At 34.9% G+C, this 22,039-nt stretch overlaps 1 protein-coding gene across 14 annotated transcripts in view; it reads left to right on the top strand.

Annotated features, from left to right (window-relative positions):
* The window catches only part of CCDC148 (coiled-coil domain containing 148), a 239,841-nt gene that overhangs the window by 59,266 nt on the left and 158,536 nt on the right, over nucleotides 1–22,039 (top strand). For 8 of the 14 annotated variants that reach the window (XM_070241031.1, XM_070241030.1, XM_070241026.1 and 5 more), the window contains 3 exons: nucleotides 12,325–12,387; nucleotides 13,348–13,469; nucleotides 20,736–20,839. In XM_070241031.1, coding sequence (XP_070097132.1) covers nucleotides 20,830–20,839 — 10 coding nt within the window. In that variant the 5' untranslated portion in view covers nucleotides 12,325–12,387; nucleotides 13,348–13,469; nucleotides 20,736–20,829. The remainder of the gene's footprint in view (nucleotides 1–12,324; nucleotides 12,388–13,347; nucleotides 13,470–20,735; nucleotides 20,840–22,039) is intronic. The other 6 variants (XM_070241033.1, XM_070241032.1, XM_070241034.1 and 3 more) reach the window with 1 other exon arrangement.

The following is a 22,039-nucleotide window of genomic DNA, read 5'->3' as shown; positions in this document are numbered from 1 at the left end:
GATGCAATGAGAAGGACACAAATCTCTTCTGTGATATTCCTGCGAAAATTCATAACCTGAGTCTAATCGTGAAGAAACATCAGACAAACTCAAATTGAGGGGCATTCTGCAAAATAACTGGCTGTGTAATCTTCAGATATCAAGATTATGAAAGTCAACAACTGAATAGCAATTTCAGACTGAAGGAGACTAAAGAGACATGACAACTAAATGCAATACTTAATTCTGAACTGGAGCTTTTGCTATAAAGGACATTATTGGAACAATTGGCAAGACCTGTATGGGGTCTGAGAATTGGTTGATAGTAATGTTACCGATATTAATCTCTTGCTATTGATAGTTGTCTTGTGGTTATGTAGGAGAAAGTCCTTGTTTGTAGGAAGCATACCCTCAAGGATTCAAGAATGATGGAGAATCAGGGCAGCAACTTCCTCTGAAATGGAGCCTTTATCCAGAAAAATAAATTTATACTGTACTTGGAACTTTTCTGTAAGTCTGTGATTGTTTCAGTTTTTTAAAAAATTATTTAAAAGGAAACATTTTTCTTTCTTCAAATCCTTTGTGAATTTATAAAATACAGAGAAAAAAGAAGAAAATAAAAATCATTCTATTCACATTATTACTGTTCCATTATGGTGTAGAGCTTTATAATCCTTTATTGCGTGTGTACACACTTTACATATATACATACTTCTTATAAAATGAGAATTCTTCCTATCTTGTACCTTGTTTTAAGATTTTTATATTTATGTATAAACTGTATGTCATTAAATAGTCTTCTACGATATTAATTTCTATGGTAAATTTTTTTATGTAAAATACATTGTGTTATAGTTTGAAGTGTTCAGATTTGGTTTTAAAATTGAGTGCCTCTCATCAAGTTTGTCAACTCTGTCACCATGTCAAATTAACCTCAACTAGCAATTATAAAAGATATCTTGGAACAATTAAGTTAATACGTACTTCAAAGAGGAACAATGCTGGTGCCTGTGTACCCTTTCCCTCATAAACACTTCCCCTTGGACAGAACCAGGAGCATCATTTTCTTGACCCAACAAGGCACCAGTATTGATGAATATTTCACTATCCACTCCGCCTCACAGCCCCATCCCCAACAACAAAACTCAAAGAGTAAATTTGTGAGTATTCCACAATTTGCTTATTCAACCACTGGTAGACATTTGGGTAGTTTCCAATTTGGGGCTACTAGGAATAGGGCTGCTATGAACATTCTTATATATATCTTCTGGCAAATATATGTGCACAGTTCTGTTGAGTGTATATAGGAGTAGATTGGCTGGGTCAATCTGAATTGCCAGTGAGTTTTCTAAAGCAGTAGTACCAATTTACATTCCCACCAGCAGCATGTCAATGTTCTGATTGTTCCACCTTCTTACCAACATTTGGTATTTTCTGTATTTTTCATTTTAACCACCCTAGTGTGTTTATAGTGGTATTGCATTTTGGTTTGAAATTGAATTTTTCTAAGGATTAATGTTTGGCCCTTTTAATATGTTTATTGGCCATTTGGGTATCCTTTTTTTGTGGAGTGTCTGTTCACTTCTTCTGCCTCATTTTCTATTTGGTTGTCTGCCTTTTCTTTATAAATTTGTAGGAGTTGTAAAATTTGTATATTCTGGATACAAGTCTTGTTGAATATATGTTCTGCAAATGTATTTTCCCACTCTTTGGGTTGCCTTTTCATTCCCTTAATGGTGTTTTTGGATGAACAGAAGTTCTTAAATTTAGTATTTCCCAACTTACTACATTTTCCATTTATGATTAGCATTTTTTTGAGAACCGTTTAAGAAATCTTTGCCAACTCCAAGGTCATGAATATGTTCTCCTATGTTTTCTTCTAAAAGCTTCACTTTTTATTTTTCACATTTAGGTCTTTAATACATCTGGAATTGATTTTTGTGAATGTTGGGAAGTAGGGGGTCAAGATTCATTTTTTCCATATGGACATCCAACTGACCCAGGACCATTTATTGAAGACTGTTCTTTGCATACTGCATAGCAGTGTGACTCACCTCTGTCATAAATCAGGTGACCATATGTGTATGGCTCTGCTTCTTGATTCTCTATACTGTTCATTGGCCTATTTGTCCATCCTTGTGCCAATAACACACTGTCTTAATTACTACAGCCTCATAATGGATCTTGTTATATGGTACTGTAAATCGTCTAGCTTTATTGTCTTCTTTGAAGATTCCTTTGGTTATTCTTTGTCCTTTCCATTTCTATACATATTTTTAAATCAGCTTGCCAATTTTCACAAAAAAAAATCTTCTAGGATTTCAGTTAAGATGGTATAAATCAATTTGGAGGAGTTGACATCTTTACAATGTTACATCTTTTCCACTATTTAAGTAATTTGCTGAGTCCCATGGTTTATAAGTGGTAGAGCTGGAATTCAGTCTTCCGTAGTCTTACTCCAAGGCCCAACACTACATAGTTTTGAGGATACACTGCTTTTTATTTCAATTATATTTTAAATGAATCTATTTTGTTGGCCTAATATAATCTTTTCTATAGGGCTATCTTTTTAAAACCTCCCATTGCTTGGATATCTCACGTCTCATGTCTTTGATTGCCACTGACAAGCAATAGTCATACGTTAGTGACTATTTCATATATTACTGACCATTATATTTTGAACCAAAGTATTCTCATGGTTCTTTTAAAGTCAAGTGGAAAATCCTACACAGCCAAATTCTTACTATTTGTCCTTGTGTTACATGATCATTCGCCCCTCTCACCACTCCCTACCTCCCATGTCCCAGGCAGAAAGGAGAATCTTCTCTCCTTCTTTCTTTAAGGGAGAGACATTTACTTTCCTTTTACCTCCCCCAGCTTTCCTAGGATATAATTGAGATTGTCCATATAAAGACTTTCAAATCATTGTTCAGAGAATACAGATTCCTGTGGAAGGAGACCAAGAAATAAAGGATAATGGAGAACTTACCTTTCCTTTGCTGTGTAACGTACTAGGTTGAAACAAAAATTAAAACAGGAAAAGCCTGTTTGACCTCTCTCACTACGCCCTCCCCATTCAGCCCCTCTTCTCACGTCAGATGCTCCCTTTCTTTTCTCCAGTGTGGAGCTGCTCATCCTGTGAGTTGCCTCCTGCCACTGAAAATCCCACCCAGACCTGCCTTAGGGCCCACCTTTGATGCTTCAAAATTACCTGCTCTGTCTCCTCTGTGGTAAAACTTCTAACCACCTCAGTGCAGCTGATGTAAACTGTGAGTTTGTCTTCATAGAGGGGAGGATGCCTTCTTATTTGATCCAAATTTGAGAGAACTGAAAAGAGGAAATAGGAAGTGAACACAATTTTCTTTTCTCTCTTTCTTTTGTTCCTTCTCATTTTCTTTTTCTTCACTCTTTCTCTCCCTCCTTCTAAACTTTATCTTAACTCCTTTAATATTTCCCATTGTTTCTTAAAGTCTTAGCCTAGACATCTTTTCCTTAACTGGCAATAACACAAAAATGAATTAATATTTTTTGCCTATTATTATTATTTCAATCATCCAAAATGTATTAGTGCTACCGTGTTTCAGGCACAGTCATTTAACAGAATTTTATAGTCTTTGTTGTTAAAGAGTAGTGGATTGCTACTTTTTATTAAAAATTTAAAAAAAAACCCTTTTGTGTAGAATTTTAAAAGAAAATTCCTCCTCACGTAATTGCTACCTTGTTGAAAAACTCTTTATTCTGAATTATTGAAAACCTGCAGATACATTCTTGTGTTACTTTTTGGTAGTGAAATTAAATTTTTGAGGATTTTTTTCTTTCCCCTTCCAGAACCACCTACACATCTTTTTACCTACTCTCTTTCAGCTATTTTGAAACTGCACATGAAACTCTATTGGAGTTTTAAAATAAGAAATTTTGCTAGATGTAATTTTCTCACATTACCATGAAGAGCAATGACAGTAATATTTTCCAGTATTTTGTCCTGTGCCTGTGTTGATGGGTACTTTTCTAGAAGAATTTTTATACTGCTTTATATGGAGAGGGATCAAAATCTCCTTGGTGCTTCAGATTGTCCCAGTCTATAGCAGTTGGGAATTTTGCTTGGTTCAAAGTTACAGAACCTGATTGCAGAAGCTTCGGGATTTATTTTTCTTATAACAACAAGTCCAGAGAGAAGTAGTCCACAGCTGGTATGGCATTTCTTGATACCATCAGTGTCCCAGACTCCTTTTGGCTTTCTTCACTGCAATAGTTAGTGTACCTCTTTCATGCTAATACTCATCACGTCATCACAGACGGTCTCTCCATGTCTAGTTTCATATCCACATTCCAGGTATGAAGAAAGGGGAGAGGACAGGGAAGATGGGGCAGTGCCTACATGAAGAAGCGAATCTTGTCCCCTAATTCCCAGCAGACCTCTGCTTATATGTCATTGGCCGGAACTGTGTCACACGGTCACTCACAGCTTCAGAGGCATAAAGGAAGGGCAATATTTTATCCCTAAACAAGATTGGGTTCCATTAGGAAGGACAAAAGGGAGAATGGATATTGACACCTAGCTGTGTCTGCCACATTTTTAAACTTCAGGTGATAACATTTCCACAGCAGTAGTAGTGAAAAGCACATCAAAATTCTATTGAATTGTTGAACTCTATAACCTTGCTTGTGGCCTTGAAGTTAACAGTTTTCTTTTAATGAACCAGCTTGTAATCAACAGAAAGAGTAGTGCATTTGTGACCATTAATCAAGAGAAAAAGTGCTGTGTTTTGATTCGTTTTGTTAAAGATGTCAGAAGAAATTTGTTGTACAAGGCACAAGGTATTTGTATAAAAATTATTTAATTATATTTGAAATTAATGATAAAGTTAACTGGATATTTCAGGCTGGGCTTCACAGGGTTGTTGTGACTTGGTGAGGTCAAGGTGCTCCAGAAGTAGTCCACGCTTGGCAGGTTCAGAAATGCGTGTGACTGGGGGGATCAGGCTCGGAGGCTCTCACCAGCAGAACCCGCTGCAGAAGCACTTATAAACTTGGATGTAATTGTATTAATTCTACAATAGATGATGTCGTTATTTAGAGATAAGACCTTTTGGGGTCATGTTTATTCCTCTTAATTATATAAATATACATTTTCTTTGTCAAAAAACAAAGATTTTATTACAGATAAAGCTAAAGTCCCTTTTGAAGCTAACTTCCAACTAGTTGCAGTATCCTCTCCGGTTTGGTCTATTTGTATATCTTTTAGACTTTTTTTCCTTTGTAGAGTGTATGTGTGTGCAATATGTGTAGTACTGTTTTGTGTCTGTGCATATTTATGTAATTGTATCATATGGTAGTATCATGGTACAACTTGCTGTTTTCACTCAATAAAATATGTTGAAGGTAAGACCAGATAATCTGTGCTTACTATGCAAAGAATGTCCTTCTTACTCTCAAGCTCTTGGAGAAGTAAGATGGCATAAATATCCTTAAATTATTAATAAATAGAGACATTGCTCAGGTTTCTGCATGTCGGGGGTTGTGTGCTGTGACTGGCAGCTGACTAGCTAGTCAAGAGGCACCTTCAACTGTAATTAACATGAACTATAGTCAGTGCTGAAACTCGCTAAGATAATATGAGGGTGTTTTTCCTTCCTTACTTCTTGACATGCACCTCAAACCACTGCCCATTGTGGTTAGGAGTTTGTTCTTGATCATAATTTTCATCTCATACAGGGAAGCCTAGATTTAAAAAATGGAGAAGAGGAGGTGAAAACTATGTGTTGCCTCTAATACTGCCATGCCTTAGGCACAGAACTATGATCTGTAATGCAGTCATTTGATGCTTTTTCAGCAAATATATATTGGTGTCTAATATATGTCAAGGAACAATTTATTTACTCTGGAGAAATTGATATGTTCGGCTAAAGGCCATGATTTCATGGAGCATACTCCTAGTTGTAGAAGTGAAAAATAAGCAGATAAACAAACTAATAAATACATAGTATACTGCCACATAGTGAGAAGTGCTATGAAGGAAAATAGACTGGGGGGATAAAGAGTGATTGAGGGTAGAGGCGGCTATTTTAGATGGTTGGCCAGGGCAGATCTCTCTGCAGAACCTGAATAAATCTGTATCCCTTAATCTAATATATGATAGATGTTCAATAAACGTTGAATGAATGAATAACTGCATCAGTAGGAATATACACAAAGTACAATAGTAGCACAAGAGAAGATAAAAGTCATTTCTACCTGGATTAGGAGAAGCTCCAGTAGGAAGCTTAAAATGAGACTAAAAATAAGTAAGCATTAGCCAGAGAGGAAACAGTTGGAAAAGGCATTCCAAGCATAGGTAACAGCATGTGCAAAGGCAGGGAGGTCTGAAGGAGCATTGTCAGCTTCCTACTGCTAAATAACAAATTACTACAAATTTAGTGGCTTAACACAAATTTATTATCTTATCATTCTGGAGGTCAAATGTCCTTAATAGGTCTCATTGGGTTAAAATCAAGGTTTCAGCAGGTCTGCAAAAACTTCTGGAGACTCTAGGGGAAAATTTGTCTCCTTGCCTTTTCCAGCTTCTAGAAGTTGCCTGCATTCCTTGGGTCATGGCCCCATTCCTCCAACTTCAAAGCCAGCAGAGTAGCATCTTCAAATCTTTCTTCTCTCTGTCTCTGCTTCAGTCATCATATCTCCTTCTCTGACAACAACCCTCTTGCCTTCCTCTTATAAAGACCCTGTGATTACATGGGGTCCACCTGGGTAATCCCAGGTAATCTCCATAGACAATCAGCTGATTAGCTGCAACCTTAATTCTCTTTTGCCATGTAGCATAACACATTCATAGGTTTTGAGAATTAGGATGTGGACATCCTTGGGGAGCCACTGTTCTGCCTACTACAAGCATTATGTATTCAGGGATCTGCAAATGGTTTCAGAATGCTGGAGTGTAGCCTGCATATGGGGTAAGGGATAAGGAAGAGGCTAAATAGGCAGGAGCTAGATATAAAAAGGTCTTGTCAGCTATGCTTAACGCAGAGTTTAATGCTGTCCTGGGAAGCAATGGGAAACCATTTGGTACACCAGAAATATTTGGGTTTTTGAGACATCACTCATTCAGGCACTTGTATGAAGGTAACTTGCACCAGGAGAACAGATAAAAGGGTATTCCAAAAATGTACACAAAAGATATGATGCTTTTCTACTGATAGAGAGGTTAAGAGTACAAGGGGCCAGGAGGAAGCAGACAAACCTCTTCCTTCAAGTCCAGGTATGTGGCATGAGAAGGTGGATTCCCAACTTGTATCAGAATAGGGTTGAGAAAGTCTTCAGTTTAAGCATGTCCAAAATGGCAAGTCAAGTAAGGAGTGAGTCCAGTCGAGCAGTGAGTCTTTTAATTACAGAGGATCACTTTCATCACTCCTCTTTTGTGAGTCCCATAAAATTTGAGGAGAAAATTAGGGACAAAATAGTATTTCTTCATAAATCATTGCTTAATTTCCCCAAGTTGTTTTACCACAACTTGAAACTGGCAGTCATGACTTCTGATCAGAATTTCTGAAGCAATCAATGTGAGCTGTGTGAATTCATTTATTCCTCCCTCCCCACCCCCAATGTTTGGAAATTCTCCCCGCCCCCCCCTTTTTTTTTTTTTACTACGTACTGCTTTAAACTAGGTATATATGCATTTTCTCTTGGGCTCTTGAAATGTTAAAATGGCTCTGAGGATGTAGCAGGAGTAGCGGCACAGGAGACTCCACTGAAGTTACCTCCACTCTCTGTGGGACTCTAAGTCCCTCAGAAACTTCTAGATCCCTTGCCTTGGCTAATTCTTTTCTTTCTACTTGACTCTGCTCCCCAGACTTACTGGAAAAGCATATGGGATGATTAGCTTTGTGTTTGAATCATTTTCATCAGTAAGGTTGATTTAGACTCTTCTCTTTGAGCTATTATACACATAATCATAAAGGTTGACTATATGTAGAATTTGCTTCATAAGCAAATTTATATGAATTATGAAAAGGGTAAAGATTTTTATGGATTTCCTTTGTCTGATTATGGATTTTGTTTTGCAATAAAAGGACAGAGTTTTTTTTGAAGAATTTCTTTCATGGATTTCTTGGATTCTTGTACTAGTTAAATAAATAATTATATATATATATATATGAGTCATTTAGCAGCCATTAAAGATATGTATATACATACATGGACACACAAATAGAATCATTTGGAAAGATAATCAAGTTTTTGAATGAAGAGCAACCTGCAGAACTGTACATATATTATAATTGCATTTGTAGAAAAATTGGATATGCACATGTACTTGTATATGCATAGAAAATCTTTGAAAGAATATAAAATAAAACATGGAACATGACTACCAGGACTGAATACAACTGGGGTACTGAGCTAAGTAGGACTGTAAATTTTAAATTTTAATTTTTACCTTATAGTTTTCTATACAGTTTGATATTATTTAACCAGTACTTTTATAATTGAAAAGGTAGATTAATATATTTATTTATTCCTCCTAGAGCATTAAAAAATGACCTTGTGAATATTTTAATGTTAACTTTTTCAAGATCTATAAAATTCTACAAGTGTATTTACTATATCCTGTCTTTTAATAGAGTGAGAGTAAGAAACAAGTCAGGTCAGTATTAGTGTGGAAAAATTATACTCATATATACGGTTTCACATCTTAAAGAATTCTTGGTGTCATAAAATCCACTTTCTTTTTTAACTGGTAAAAATGGGAACCATGGTAGCGTTTCCCCCAATATATAGTGAAATAATTATTGCCCCTGCTTAGTTGTTTGTTTTTGTTTTTGTTTTTTGCTGAAGAAGATTTGCCCTGAGCTAATATCTATGCCAGTCTTCTTCTACTTTGAATGTGGGTCACCACCACAGCGTGGCTGATAAGTGTGTAGGTCTGGACCCAGGATCCGAACCTGCAAAGCCAGGCCGCCAAAGCAGAGCGCACCAAACTTAACCATTACACCATGGGCTGGCCCCTGCTTAGTACTTTTTAAAAAGTACTTTAAACTTTTTCTTCTTCCTGTAAAATAAAAGAAAAATTTAGAAATTGTGCTCAAGCTAAAAGAAGAAATCAAAATCAACTATAATCCTATAACCTCAAATTACCACTGTTAAATATTTGGTACACAGAATAGAATTATTTCTCTCTATTCAAGTTTTATTTCCCTTAATAAACTTTTGTGGTTTTTTCAGAGTATGAGTCCTACAGACATCTTGTATAGTTTATTCCTAAATATTCTGTTTTTTTAAATTTTGTTTTGGTTGCTCTTTTGAGTGAGATCTTTTCCCTTTATGGTTGAGTTGATTATGAGATATGTATTATGTAGCTCAGCACTTTATCTATTTTTATTAGCTCTAATATTTTATCTTTGGGTTCCATTAGTCTTTCCAGGATAATAATTTTACCTTGTGCTCACTACAATGCATAATGTTTCTTAATGGAAGTAATATGAACCATTCTGCTTAGACTTTAAAAGAGAATTCTGCATGTTGGAAAAATACTGCTTAGGCTAGACTTAGGCCAGAGTATTTTTGAACTAATGCTTAAAATGTCATAAGATCTTTCATATGAAAATGGTTATAATTTGATGATACATGCAAGGTACTTCTTCAGATTGGTATTGTTCTCACACTGTTTGGCCTGGCAGACTCCCCATCATCTTTGAAAACTTATCCTCATGGGGTGATTGGCTAATCCACATATCTACACAGTTTGATAGTTTAGAGTTAACAAACTATCCAGACATTGTACAATTTTAAGCCTAAGTACAACTGACATTTTCATCCTTGGTGTATTAAAAAAGAGATATTCTTAGGAAAGAGAAGAATACAAATTTTAACAATGTAAAAAGATCGCCTCATTATGTAAATGATCTCTTTGCTATTTTTTTTCCCATTTCTAAAGAAGCCCTGATTGTTTACCTACCTCTTAGAGGCTAGTTGAGGTCATATATATGTTTTTTAAAGTTGAGATTCTCTATCAAATCTATAAAAATTATCTTTAGGTTAAAATGTTTTTTCAACTCTGTAGCTGCAGCGAAGCTATCATTATATTCTATATCAAAATGTTCTTCCCAAACCATAAGAAATTTCTCATAAAAATATATTATTTTAAAATATTTTTAGTAATTGAATAGATTTAAAAGGCTTAACATTTTGGTAACACTCAGAAGCAATTTCTAAAATGTCACATAACGTGAACATGGAATAATTTCTAAAACTAAGTGCTCTTAAATTATTTAGCATGAAAATTTCTGTTCAAGCAGCCGTTACTCAGCCAAAAGCATTTTAACTACAGGCTGAAGTAGTCACTTTGAATTTTTCTCTAGTAAGCATAAAATCGAAATGGCCTGGATGACATATACTTGTTTGGAAATCAAGGAATGTTTACTTTTAATACAGTTTCATAATCCCTTATCTGAAGTCTGTGGGGCTAGGTATATTTTGAATTTTTTGTATCTTCAGAAATGTGATGCAGAGCCTATGTCCTATCTTACTTAAAACGGGTAGTGCCTGGGCAGCACCTCGTAATTAAACACATTGAACACTTTTACACAAATGTAGAAATGTTCACATTAAACACAGTAAGCTTCAGTTTGGGTCAAGTTTGTCACCAAATCATTTCAGCTCAGATTGGATTTCGCCACCATATTGATTATGAAATAAACCTTCATTTTCAGAGATTTCTGTATTATGAATATGAGATTTTGGACTTGAATCTCTCTGTGATTGTGGTCATTTTTCTGGGCCTCAATGACCTCAAATGCTAAAATGAGAAGTTAGACTAAGTAAAGTATTTGTGAACTTTTCAGATTCTAAATCTGAATGTCTACTTAATTCTCTGATACAAGAAACACTACAATTAAATGAGTTTTATAATATCTCAGTTTAATAATTACTTAGTTCAGAGGCCCTCAATGGTTTTGAAAGGTGACTAGTAATTATTTATGATTTATATATAAATATTAAAAAATGTAGGTCAAGAAGTGTTTCCACTTGGTCTTCTGTATAGTTGGAACCAACATAGGTTTCAAGTTCATGAACTAATCATAAATAATTACTAGGTTACTTGGGCTGCTGTGTGGAGAATGGACTGTAAGGGTACAAAATGGAACAGCTGCTGTTGTCCAGGCAGGAGGTGATGGTGGCTTGAGACAGTGCAGGTAGACACATTGGATGTGCAAAATCTTCCAAAAGGAAGAAGACTATTAATGGATAGGAAATAAGTGTGAGTAGAAACCAGACTATAGGGAGGATTGTCAATGTTATCAAAGGCTTGAAACAAGAATTCCTCTTCCAGAGACCCTATAGAAATTACACACGAGTTTATCCCTATGTTCCTAAGGCTGGTAGGAAATCACTATGATTATTGCTAGCTTGGCAGAGTTTCCAAAAGTCACGGACTTGTGCTACTTTCCCTTCCATTTAAGAAGATTTAGGTTACTGTAGAGGCCACTAGACATGGGTAGTTCAACCTAGTGGATATGGAGCAAAAATTTATGAAAAATGGGTACCATTACTGAAGAAACCACTTGACTAGTCTGTTGCCCTGAAGGTGTGTAAAAAGATGTCAATTCAGTTCAGTACTATCACGGGTTGTGTTCTCAGGAAGAGAAGATTAGGCAGAGTTTGTGGTGCTAGATATTTATGAGGAATCTATCCCTGTGAAAGGAAGAAGGAGGAAGCAGGATTGGGCAGATGAAAAAGTCAATTTCAATGCAGGTTCAACACAGTCTGCGTCAACACTTTAGGGAGCTCTGGAGCAAACTGGGCTCAAACTGCTGGGTCTTTACATCGCTGCCTTACTCAGTCTCTGGGTTTAGACTGCCTCACCAATGGATGAGGCTGCTCTCTGCAGCTGAGTCCAACCCTGAAGGAGTTGACAGCTGGCTATCAGTGCTTTCTAGAAGGAGATGGCGCATCCCCAGGTTCGCCACAATGCTGTATTGCTTAATAGAAGTAGTGAGTAATTTGGCTAGCTGCTTTATTCTTTAATTTTTGTAGTTTCTTTCCTCCCAGGAACTCAAGATAAAACATAGACAATTTTTAATCACAAAATATTTATCAGCCAGTGGGACAATCCAAGAGAGGAGGACTAAGAAGTAGGAGGTTACAAGGAGAGACGAAGAACAGGAAAGGCACAGAGGGAAAAAACTAGCAGAAGGAGGCTTTCAGGAGTAAGAAGAAGCCAATTTTAATAAAATATAAAGAGCTACGGCACTCGATCCTGGGCCTTATTTTTAAAAGAACTACAATTAACACATCTTTCAAAACATTTTTAAAATAACATTGTGAAATTTTAACCATCTCTTCTTTCCTTGACAGATATGGAAAACATGAATAAAAGAGATCGACCATTCCTGACAATTCAGAAAAATGATAGCTCAGGTATTTTTTTCTACTTCCAAGTCTGTTTTATGATTTATAGTAGATTATGCATGAGATAAAATTGGAATGTTGATTTTCAAAAGTGTAATAATGGAAAGCTCACTTTTTGATCACACTGAAGGTTTCTCCAGATCCCTTCCCATGGGTGTTTTAATCTTCTTCAACAGCTGGGTCGGGACAGCCGTGCTTTCCTTCACTGTGCTTGTCCTTAAATCCTTTGGAGTCTTCTTATACTCATGTGATTCCTGACATACTTAATAAATCTTAATTACTATACATGGCACAGATGAGCTATTCATATAATTGAGGCAAAAGTACATTTTTTGCTTAAATTACTCAGGTTATTAATACTTTATGCTACTTGGCCTTAGAGTACTGCCTACCTATGTTTTACTTTATCGAAATAGTTAATATCATACTAAACTAGGACGTTTTGTGTATTTGGATGGAGAATGCCTGCTCAAACATTTTTACATCATTTTAATCTTATTTGGCCTATGAATTTTTTAGCATTCAGTTTCAACCTTTTTTCAAATTTAATTAAAATTATTTCAGTTTTTCTAAGTTAGAAATACAGCTATGACTTCAAAATCTATTTACTTAATTTGATTCATAATAACATGATACTTAAATATTCAGAGTTGGTGCCTAACACTTTTTAAATAAAAAGAATGTTCACACCTTACATCTTGGCATTATAATTTTCTAAAATTCTTAATATATTGACTTAAGGATCTTTATGCCCTTTTAGAAGTAATTTTATGCAAGGAATATAGTGGTAATATTTTTAAAGTTTGTGTATATAGAGGTTCAAATATACTATGAGTGTTATGATATTTCTTGTATTTGCTTAAAAATATTTAAAAATAAGACCTGCAGTCAACATGTTGCCATAACTGTATTTTGACTTCCAATAACGTGACTATTTCTTTGTCATTTTCTGTTTCTGATGAAAAACAGATAATCTGGTATTCCATATTAAAAATGGAATGGGAAGCACCAAGTATAAACCAGTAGACTATCAACAACTGCACGCATTAACTGAAGCAAAAAGATTAGCTTCTGCTGCTATAGAGCTTAAGGTTAGAAGTTGTGTGTGTGTGTGTGTGTGTGTGTGTGTGTGTCTTCTAGTTTTGGAAAGCTGAATTGCTAGGAAGTATTCACAGACGATGTTTACGATATAAATGTGAAAATAAATAACATTGGAAACAGTTTTTAGAGTCTTCCAACTATTAATAATAATGAATAGCAGCTAACATTTACTGAACGCTCTCAGACACGGTGCTGTATGGTTTACTTACATTACTCATTTAATGTTTATAACAACCCTATGAGGTCTGAATTCAACTTTATTTTTAGAAAGATAGCTATTTCATTAGCTTTCGACAATTTCTAACTTAATCTGAAAAATAAAAATTGCTAGTAAATGCCAACCATGGATTGTCATCTGATTTAAGGCTCCTTCTGCAACACTGTGTAAACATGCCCTCAGGTATCTCTCTTTTCTAGAATTTCTTTTTTCCTCCCTGGTCTAAGAAAGGGTGAACCTGGACTAGATTTGAAAGGGGTTTATGTGCAAGTGATTCTGCACAATATTTTAGGACCATGTATGGTTTAGGATTACTCATGCAATATGTTTTCCTCTTGCAAATAACAGAGTACATTATAAACAGCATTTTCATTGCTTGGTTGCATTAAAAATCTAGTCTGGCAAACCAACAGATTAAGTAATTTATAAGTTTTTATTTGTACTTAATATTTTTCTGTTGCTTTAGTTGTACATGGCTTTTTATTGTTAATATCTGTTTTAAAAGGCAATCGTTATGATTCCAAAGCACATTTGATACCCTATTCTAGAGAAATTACCGTATATCCATGAGCTATATCCCCTCAAACTAAGGAAGCCATCTAAAAAAGTAGGGCATTATTTGTTTGGTTCAGATATAACTTTAAAATAATTTCATGTTACCAGGACATTCAAAGAGTGTCGCTTATATAACTATCATCCTAATAAGGCTATCTTCATATTTCTGACTTCTACACTGACCCATTGTATATATACATATACACATACATACATATATGTATAACATAAACACATACATACATACTATCTTCCATGATAAAACATAGACATGGAATCCTGCATTTACCTAACATTTTGCCACATAATCTTTCTAATAATTAATTATTATATGGCATCTAATTCCTCAGGTAAATAAATTTTATTATGTGCCTTGAATATACAATGGTGAACAAAGTATAGCTCCTACCTTCATGGAGTGTACTGTTTGCAGGAGAGGGGGAAGAGGGAAGTCAGTGTTTATCAAATAAATACTGAAATAAAATTATGTTAAGTATAAACTCCCATAAAAACCTGCTATCTTGTGTATAATGACAGGACTTGATCCTCATTGGGTGGGAAGGCTTTTCTGAGGAAGTGACATTGGAATTGGGATCTCAAGGCCAATAAGAATTAACTAAGCAAAAACAGCAGCGATGAGTACTCCACATAGAAAAGATGCATGCCTTATCACATCCCCATTTGGGGATATTTGGATTGTATCCACTTTTATGATATTTGAAATCATGCTTCAGTAAATATCTTCTTTCACAGACATGTTTCATGTTCTAGAATCCTCCGCCTTCTTAGGATAAATTCTCATGATTGGGATTTCTGGGCCAAAAAGTATGAATGTTTTTTAGTTCTTTCCCAAAGTATTGTTTTAATAAAGATGCCACCACAAATATTTTCTCTATGTCTTTGTCAGTATTGGAATATTTACATATATATGCATATATATTCCTAATATTATCTGTAGATCTGTTTGTCTATCTGTCCGTCCATCCATCCATCCATCCATCTATCCACGTATCCATCATGGACCAAAAAAACCCATTTTGGTTGAATGTGAAATGGTTGAGTGTCAAAATCAGTATTTGGTCAAAGCGAATTTCTCTTTGATGATAAAATCGTTATCAAAGAATAAACATATTTAAAAATTTTAATTGTTAATGTGGTTTTTAAAGTTTGACATTAAGTGTAGGGACAATAATTTCTCAGCACTGTCAGTTGCTAGATTGCTTCTCTGGTCACTGAGTGATACACTTGTGAGGTTGAACAGATGATCACTTTCAAATGACATTTTAAATAACATCAATAACCTTTTTGTTCATAAAATTTAATTCAGGAGGAAGCTTTTTAGTTACATATCTTCTAGAAATAACTTTGTACCTGGGATTCATAGTTTGGCAAGCCTCAAAAAGTCCTTTGTCTTCAACTACTGAAAATGGTCACAGTCTGTAGCAATCATTTTGACAAGCTTTTTGCTTCTATTTTTAGTCTCCATAGATTCATAATGATAAGGAAATGTCCTTTTAAAGCATTTGTATATTGTCTATTGTTTTGAATTTCAGTTAGTGAGAACAAAATGTGTCCTGGATGCCTCATCATTTTCTAATGCTTTCTCCTTTTCTTTATACAGTTTTCATTTTTTCTTACAGCTGGATTAAGAACGATGTATTGGGAATGCTATTGTACAAGATTTTTGGAGTCTTCCCCTCTCATTTAATTTAGAGATAGCAGGTTGACCTTTTGTTTTTAATTTATTCTTGTAAGATATGAATAATTCCCCAATAGGACTTATTCTTGAAAGACTCATGGTTTAAATGGAATTAGATAACTGGAAATTAAATACAGTTCTTAAGGTTCGTTTTGTTTAATGTTATGAATGCTAATAAATATACCACTCTACACCAACTAGAATTATGATTATAAATTCATCTCTTTTATTCTTCCTTATATTATTATTTAAATTTTTGTAAAATAGTGTTGGTTCAAGAAGAATATTTTATTTTTCCTAATGTCACATAGTTAACACATTCTCTCTTAATATTTGTATTAATTATCAGTCTATTTCCCTATTTATTTTACTAATTAAATGTGCTCATTCTTTTGCACATGAAATTAACAGCTTTAACAATCATTGTTAATTATCGCAGCACTTTACTCTGACAATATTAAATGTAAATATACTTAAATTGAATGATAGAATGTTAACATTTAAGGCACATAAGGAGATTTTTGCTTCAAGTTACATCTAGAATACTTAGCTATATTTGAAAAGAAATTAACTATAATTATTGTTAATTAACAATGAATGCAGAAGATTTGTCTGATTATATTACTGCTGTTGTTATACTGATTAGATGTGCTGGTCACCTATGTACTCACTGTATCATTGATCATGCATAAGTTCTGGAATGCCAGACTGTTGTGGGCATTGAGTGATCTAGTCTTTCAAAGACTGAGATTGAACCTGAAGCCAAATAGTAGATTTGGACTGAAAATTGAGACTAATTTTGGGTACATAACATATTAACTGTTCAATCCCAATTTAAGTATAACGGGTTTCTACAATTATTTTCATTTGAATTTCTTTGCTTAGCAAGAATGAATATTTCTTCTTGTCCAGCTCAAGTATCCATCTACTAATTCTTTTTTAAAATATCATATTATGGAATATGGTAAGCATATGCAAAATTAGAGCGAACGGTTTCATTAATCTTCTGTAATATTATCCAGCCTCAACAACAATCAACTCTTGGCCATCGTTTCTTCTATGCTCTGACCTACAGCCTCCGCCTGTGCCAGATTATTTTGAAGCAAATCTCAGACATCATAATATTTCATCATAAATGTTTCAGCATGTATCTCTAAAAGATTAGGGCTAAAAAAAACCCAAACCAACAAAAACCCCAAATCCTACAATACCATTACCATTAAAATGTTAATAATTTCTTAATAATTTCAAATCTCCAGTCAGTATTAAGTTTCCCTGATTGTCTCCATTTTTTCCCCTAAAGTTTATTCAAACCGTTATCTAAATAGTATCTGTATATTGCAATTGATTTTTATTCTTTAGATTTCTTCTTCTATCCTCTTGCATTCTTATAATTTATTTTTTGAAGAAATTGTATTGTTTGTCCTTTATAGTTTCTTATAGTCTGGATTTTGCTGATTACATCCTGGTGGTGTCATTTAGCATGTTTTTCTGTCTCTTTTATTTCCAGTAAATTGGTAGTTATGTCTAGAGACTTGATCAGATTCAGGCTCAATTTATTTTGGTGAGAACATTTATTGATGGACTATTTGTACTCCGTCTTTTTCTATTATAAATAGTGCTGCAATAAATAGCTTTGTTCATTTATCTTTTAATATTTTTGCCAATATAGTTTTCAGACAGATTTCTACAAGTAAGATTTCTAGGTCAAAAGGTAAATCCATATGAAATTTTGCTATACATCTCCAAATTCCCTTCTATGGGGGGTTGCATCCTTTTGTATTCCACTAGCAATGCAAGGGAGGTCATGTTTCCGCATAACCTCATAGAGTGTTTTGTTAAACATTTGAGTTTTTGCCAACCTGTTAGATGAGGAATTGCATCTTAGTGTAGTTGGTTTCTTATTCTCTTTCTGTATGTTAACAGTTCTTTATTGAGGTATAACACACATAGTAAAGTGCACAAATCTTGTGTACATCTCAGTGAATTTTAACAAATGTATACACACATGTAACCAACACTTAAATTGCCCACTAATTATTATTGTTTATATCTAAAGATGGATCATCTGGCCCAAAGAGCTTTCCTAGTATTTCAAGGTGCCTATTTAGGGTTTTGTTATCTTGGATCATCACAATAAAGCACATAAGAAGCTCTAGTTTCTGATTCTTTTATGAATTTATTATTTTTAATTCATCAAAATTCTGCATAAATCATCATCCACCTTAAATATTGATTTCAAATGGCTTATTGCCCAGCAAAATAAACTGAAACCACCTAGAAATCTCTCTATTGATAAAGATACAACTTTAAATCTTTTCTTCTTTTAAGACTTTATTTTTTTTCATTATTGGCCTGACGATAGAAATAGAGTCCATGAGTCAATTTACAAAAAATCAAGATGTTCTGCAAAATACTGGAAGAGTCTAGTGAAAAATAGTAGCTTTATTTTGACTTTTATAGTCTACTTAATTGGTCTTTCTCTGGGCCCAAAGGCAGCAGCATTGATTTTTTTTTTTAAGCTATAAAAATGTGTCTACATTTTTCACCAACGTATTTTAATTTTTTCATACAACATGGACCAAATATGTCAAAGAAATCTAATTTTAAAAGTTGTGCCTGCTGCAACAAACTTAGAGACCATAGGTGGCAAATAGCTGGAATGAGTTTTAGGCATTCTTAAAGCAAACACTAGAGCGTCAGATTTTAGAAACACTACGTACTTCTATATTTTCAGTAGGTAAAATAGGGATTGTTGAATGTTTCCCTGCAGTGTCCTGTTCTTACTTAAATGTACTTTTCTCCTAAATTTCATAATTGTAGCATTCTAAAGACCTCCTGAGGGAAAGATTTGACTTTGACTGTGTTTTTTTGAGTAATGTCTGGGTTATTTTGTTTTCTTCTACCCCTAATTTTGAATCAGTAACCAGCACAGCGGAAAGATAAGCTCAAGGTTAAAGTAATCAGTGAATGACAGCTAGAAATAGCATGCAGTATAGAGTCTTTTTAGGACTTCTCTTCTGAAGTTTTTATGTCTTCAGTATTGATCTGATAAAACTCTCAGGGTACTAAATATTCTAGTAGGAGAAAATATAAAATATGCATATTTCATCAAGTTTCTGATTTGAGATTAGCACTTTTATAGATGTTTAAAAGTATTCATATGGAATACGCGAGTTCAGTATACTCATGAATATCAGAGTCTAACCAGCAGATAGACACCAGTTGAGGATTTTGAGCAGAGGGGTCTTTAATGCAGGAAATGGTTACACGGGAGATAGAACTGAGAAGACTAACAGAGGACCGTGAAGCCATCTGGGGATCAACAACAGCAGGAAGTCACTGCCATGCCTAGGTCAGAGGGACATCTAGAAAAAGCAAGGCTGTACCACATCCTATGGGTTGAGGTTACCTGGAGATCATTGGAACCATGGTAGAACTGTCAAGAAATGTTGGAGCAATGGAGAAGATGCAGATGCTCCTGGAGACCCCTCTGAGAGTAGAGAAGGCAGAAGGAGCAATCTTTTGGCTTCTCCTTTCCTCCCTCCCTTCAATCTCCTGCTACGAATGTCTCCCTCTGGCTGAACCCAGGGGGAAGCCGGTTGATAGAGATGCCGGAAAATCACAGCCTGCTCTGTGATATGAAGTAGAGCAGGGAGATGGCCAAGAATGGATCTTAAAACAAAGGACCCTGGCCTGACACAACTTTTCAACAGACACCCAAAAGCACGAATTATGTGCTACATTTTTAAAAAGTCATAAAATATGGGAAAAATTTTAATTTAGTTGAAAATTTGGGTTTTAATGCTACATGATTTTTCACTATTTCTTTGTTTCATACCTTCAAGTAAATATTTGCCTAATTTTAAAAAAATTTCATTTACAAAGTCACGGAGTTGAAAGATTAAAATTATATATACAGTTCAAGGTCATATTTCTCGTTGCTAGAGCTGGACTAAAGCCAGGCCTCCAAACAACTTATCCAATGACTTTTTCCCATCCTGTTCCGAAGGATAAGATAAAAACCAATTCAAACACCCTCAAGATTGTATGTGATTCTGATGTTTACTAGCTTTATGATCTTGACCAAGTCCTTTTTTTTTTTTTTTGAGGAAAATTAGCCCTGAGCTAACATCTGCCGCCAATCCTCCTCTTTTTGCTGAGGAAGCCTGGCCCCGAGCTAACATCCATGCCCATCTTTCTCTACTTATATGTGGGATGCCTACCACAGCATGGTGTGCCAAGCGGTGCCATGTCCGCACCCAGGATCTGAACTGGCGAACCCCAGGCCGCCGAGAAGCGGAACATGAGAACTTAACCGCTGTGCCACTGGGCCGGCCCTTGACCAAGTCTTTTAACCTCTCTGAACTTCAGTGTCCTTATTGTAAAATGGGAATAATGACGTCTATGATGCCTGGCATGGAAGATGTGTCAAAAAGGGGAGAAAATATGTGGAATGGTCTTAAAAGATTTTCAGAGGCTGTATGAATTAAGCTTTTATTTACTGTATGTATGGAAAATAGAATTATTTCACCTTTCTTTTCATAAATACCTTAAAAACAGTTCTTAAAATTAGTCAGTTCTACAAACAATGTTCTCTTTCCCCTCCCTGCTTTTTGTTTAATGTGGTACTTATCTTAAGGTGGATTTTGTGTTAGAAGATGTACTAACAGGATTGAAAAGGAATAAATATTTAATTTAGAAAATGCAGATTAAACATTTCCATTGTGGGAAACGCATTTAAAAAACACTGAGATTGCTCCTCTTTTGTTGCTCTAAATCTAGATCAGAAAAGCGGTGCAGACTTCAAAGACATCTAAAGAACGAACACTAATAAAACAACACAAGCAAGTGTGGTGGCAAGAACACCAAAGGCTAAATGAAGTCAGGTAAGAATTGAGAGAAATCTCAATAGGAACACATAGGAACTACTGAGTTGCGCTTATCTAGTTAGTTGTCCTATAACTTTCCATGTTAATTAAATCATTAATGATCAGAATTTAAATTTACAGATTGAAGGTGAGTCAAATTAAAATCCTTTCATTTCCTTAGTTCAATTTGGAATCCAATGAACATATTAATATGGCTTTTGCTTTCCTTAGGAAAAAAAAGATAATCTTCTATATCTGCTAATCACGTACTCTTCTGCACTCCCACTAATACTTGTATTTACTTATATTATGTAGTACAGTGGATTATAATATTTTGTTTATGTATTTGTCTTTCCTGTAAAGTGATAAACTTCTCAAGGGCAAATAGCCCATCATATTTGTCTTTATGTAGGATATATAGAAAGAGATATATAAATGCTTTCAATAAATGAATGAATGGATGAACTAAGAGGTTCAAGTTGAGCGATTTCTAGATGTAGCTGCATCATGACTAACTTACTCAATTTAGATTTTTGACTTTTGTTATTATTCCCAGCAGTCACTTCAAGATGAATTAAAACAAAATGATGATTCTATATTTGATCTTAATTGTAATCTTTGAAAAATAAGTTTCTTTTCAAAGTTCAAGGTAGAAAGAGAAGGCAGATGTGTTTCTCATACATTTGAGGCATACATACTAGTTTTCACGATGGTGGCATTTATAAAGTATGCTTTTTAAAATGTATATTTTTGAGCATATATTTTATATCAAAATAGATAATTTTTGTGTCTTGTTCTAAGGCAAATTTTCAAATTCTAGTAACTTTACTTGTGACGTAAGTGCTTTTTATATTAATGGGAGTTTCTTATTCTGGCAAGAGATTCCTGCAGGTGAAGTAAAAGGCTCACGGTTGGAAACGGTTTTATGTCATTACATAAATAAAAACATAGAAAAACAAAATGATGTAGCCTTTTTCACCATACCACTGCTATGAAAACAAATCAGACCCATCTTATCCTCAAACAGCCGCCTTATGGGGCTGGCCCGGTGGCCTAGTGGTTAAGTTTGTGCATTCCACTTGGGCAGCCTAGGGTGTGCAGGTTTGGATCCTGGGCATGGAACCTGCACACCTTTCACAAAGCCACGCTGTGGTGGTGTCCCATATACAAAATAGAGGAAGACGGGCACAGATGTTAGCTCAGGGCCCATCTTCCTCA

Source organism: Equus caballus, chromosome 18 (genome assembly GCF_041296265.1).
Source record: "Equus caballus isolate H_3958 breed thoroughbred chromosome 18, TB-T2T, whole genome shotgun sequence".
NCBI lineage: Eukaryota > Metazoa > Chordata > Mammalia > Perissodactyla > Equidae > Equus > Equus caballus.
Note: the sequence above shows the minus strand (reverse complement) of the source record. Positions and strands in the feature narration are given on the sequence as shown.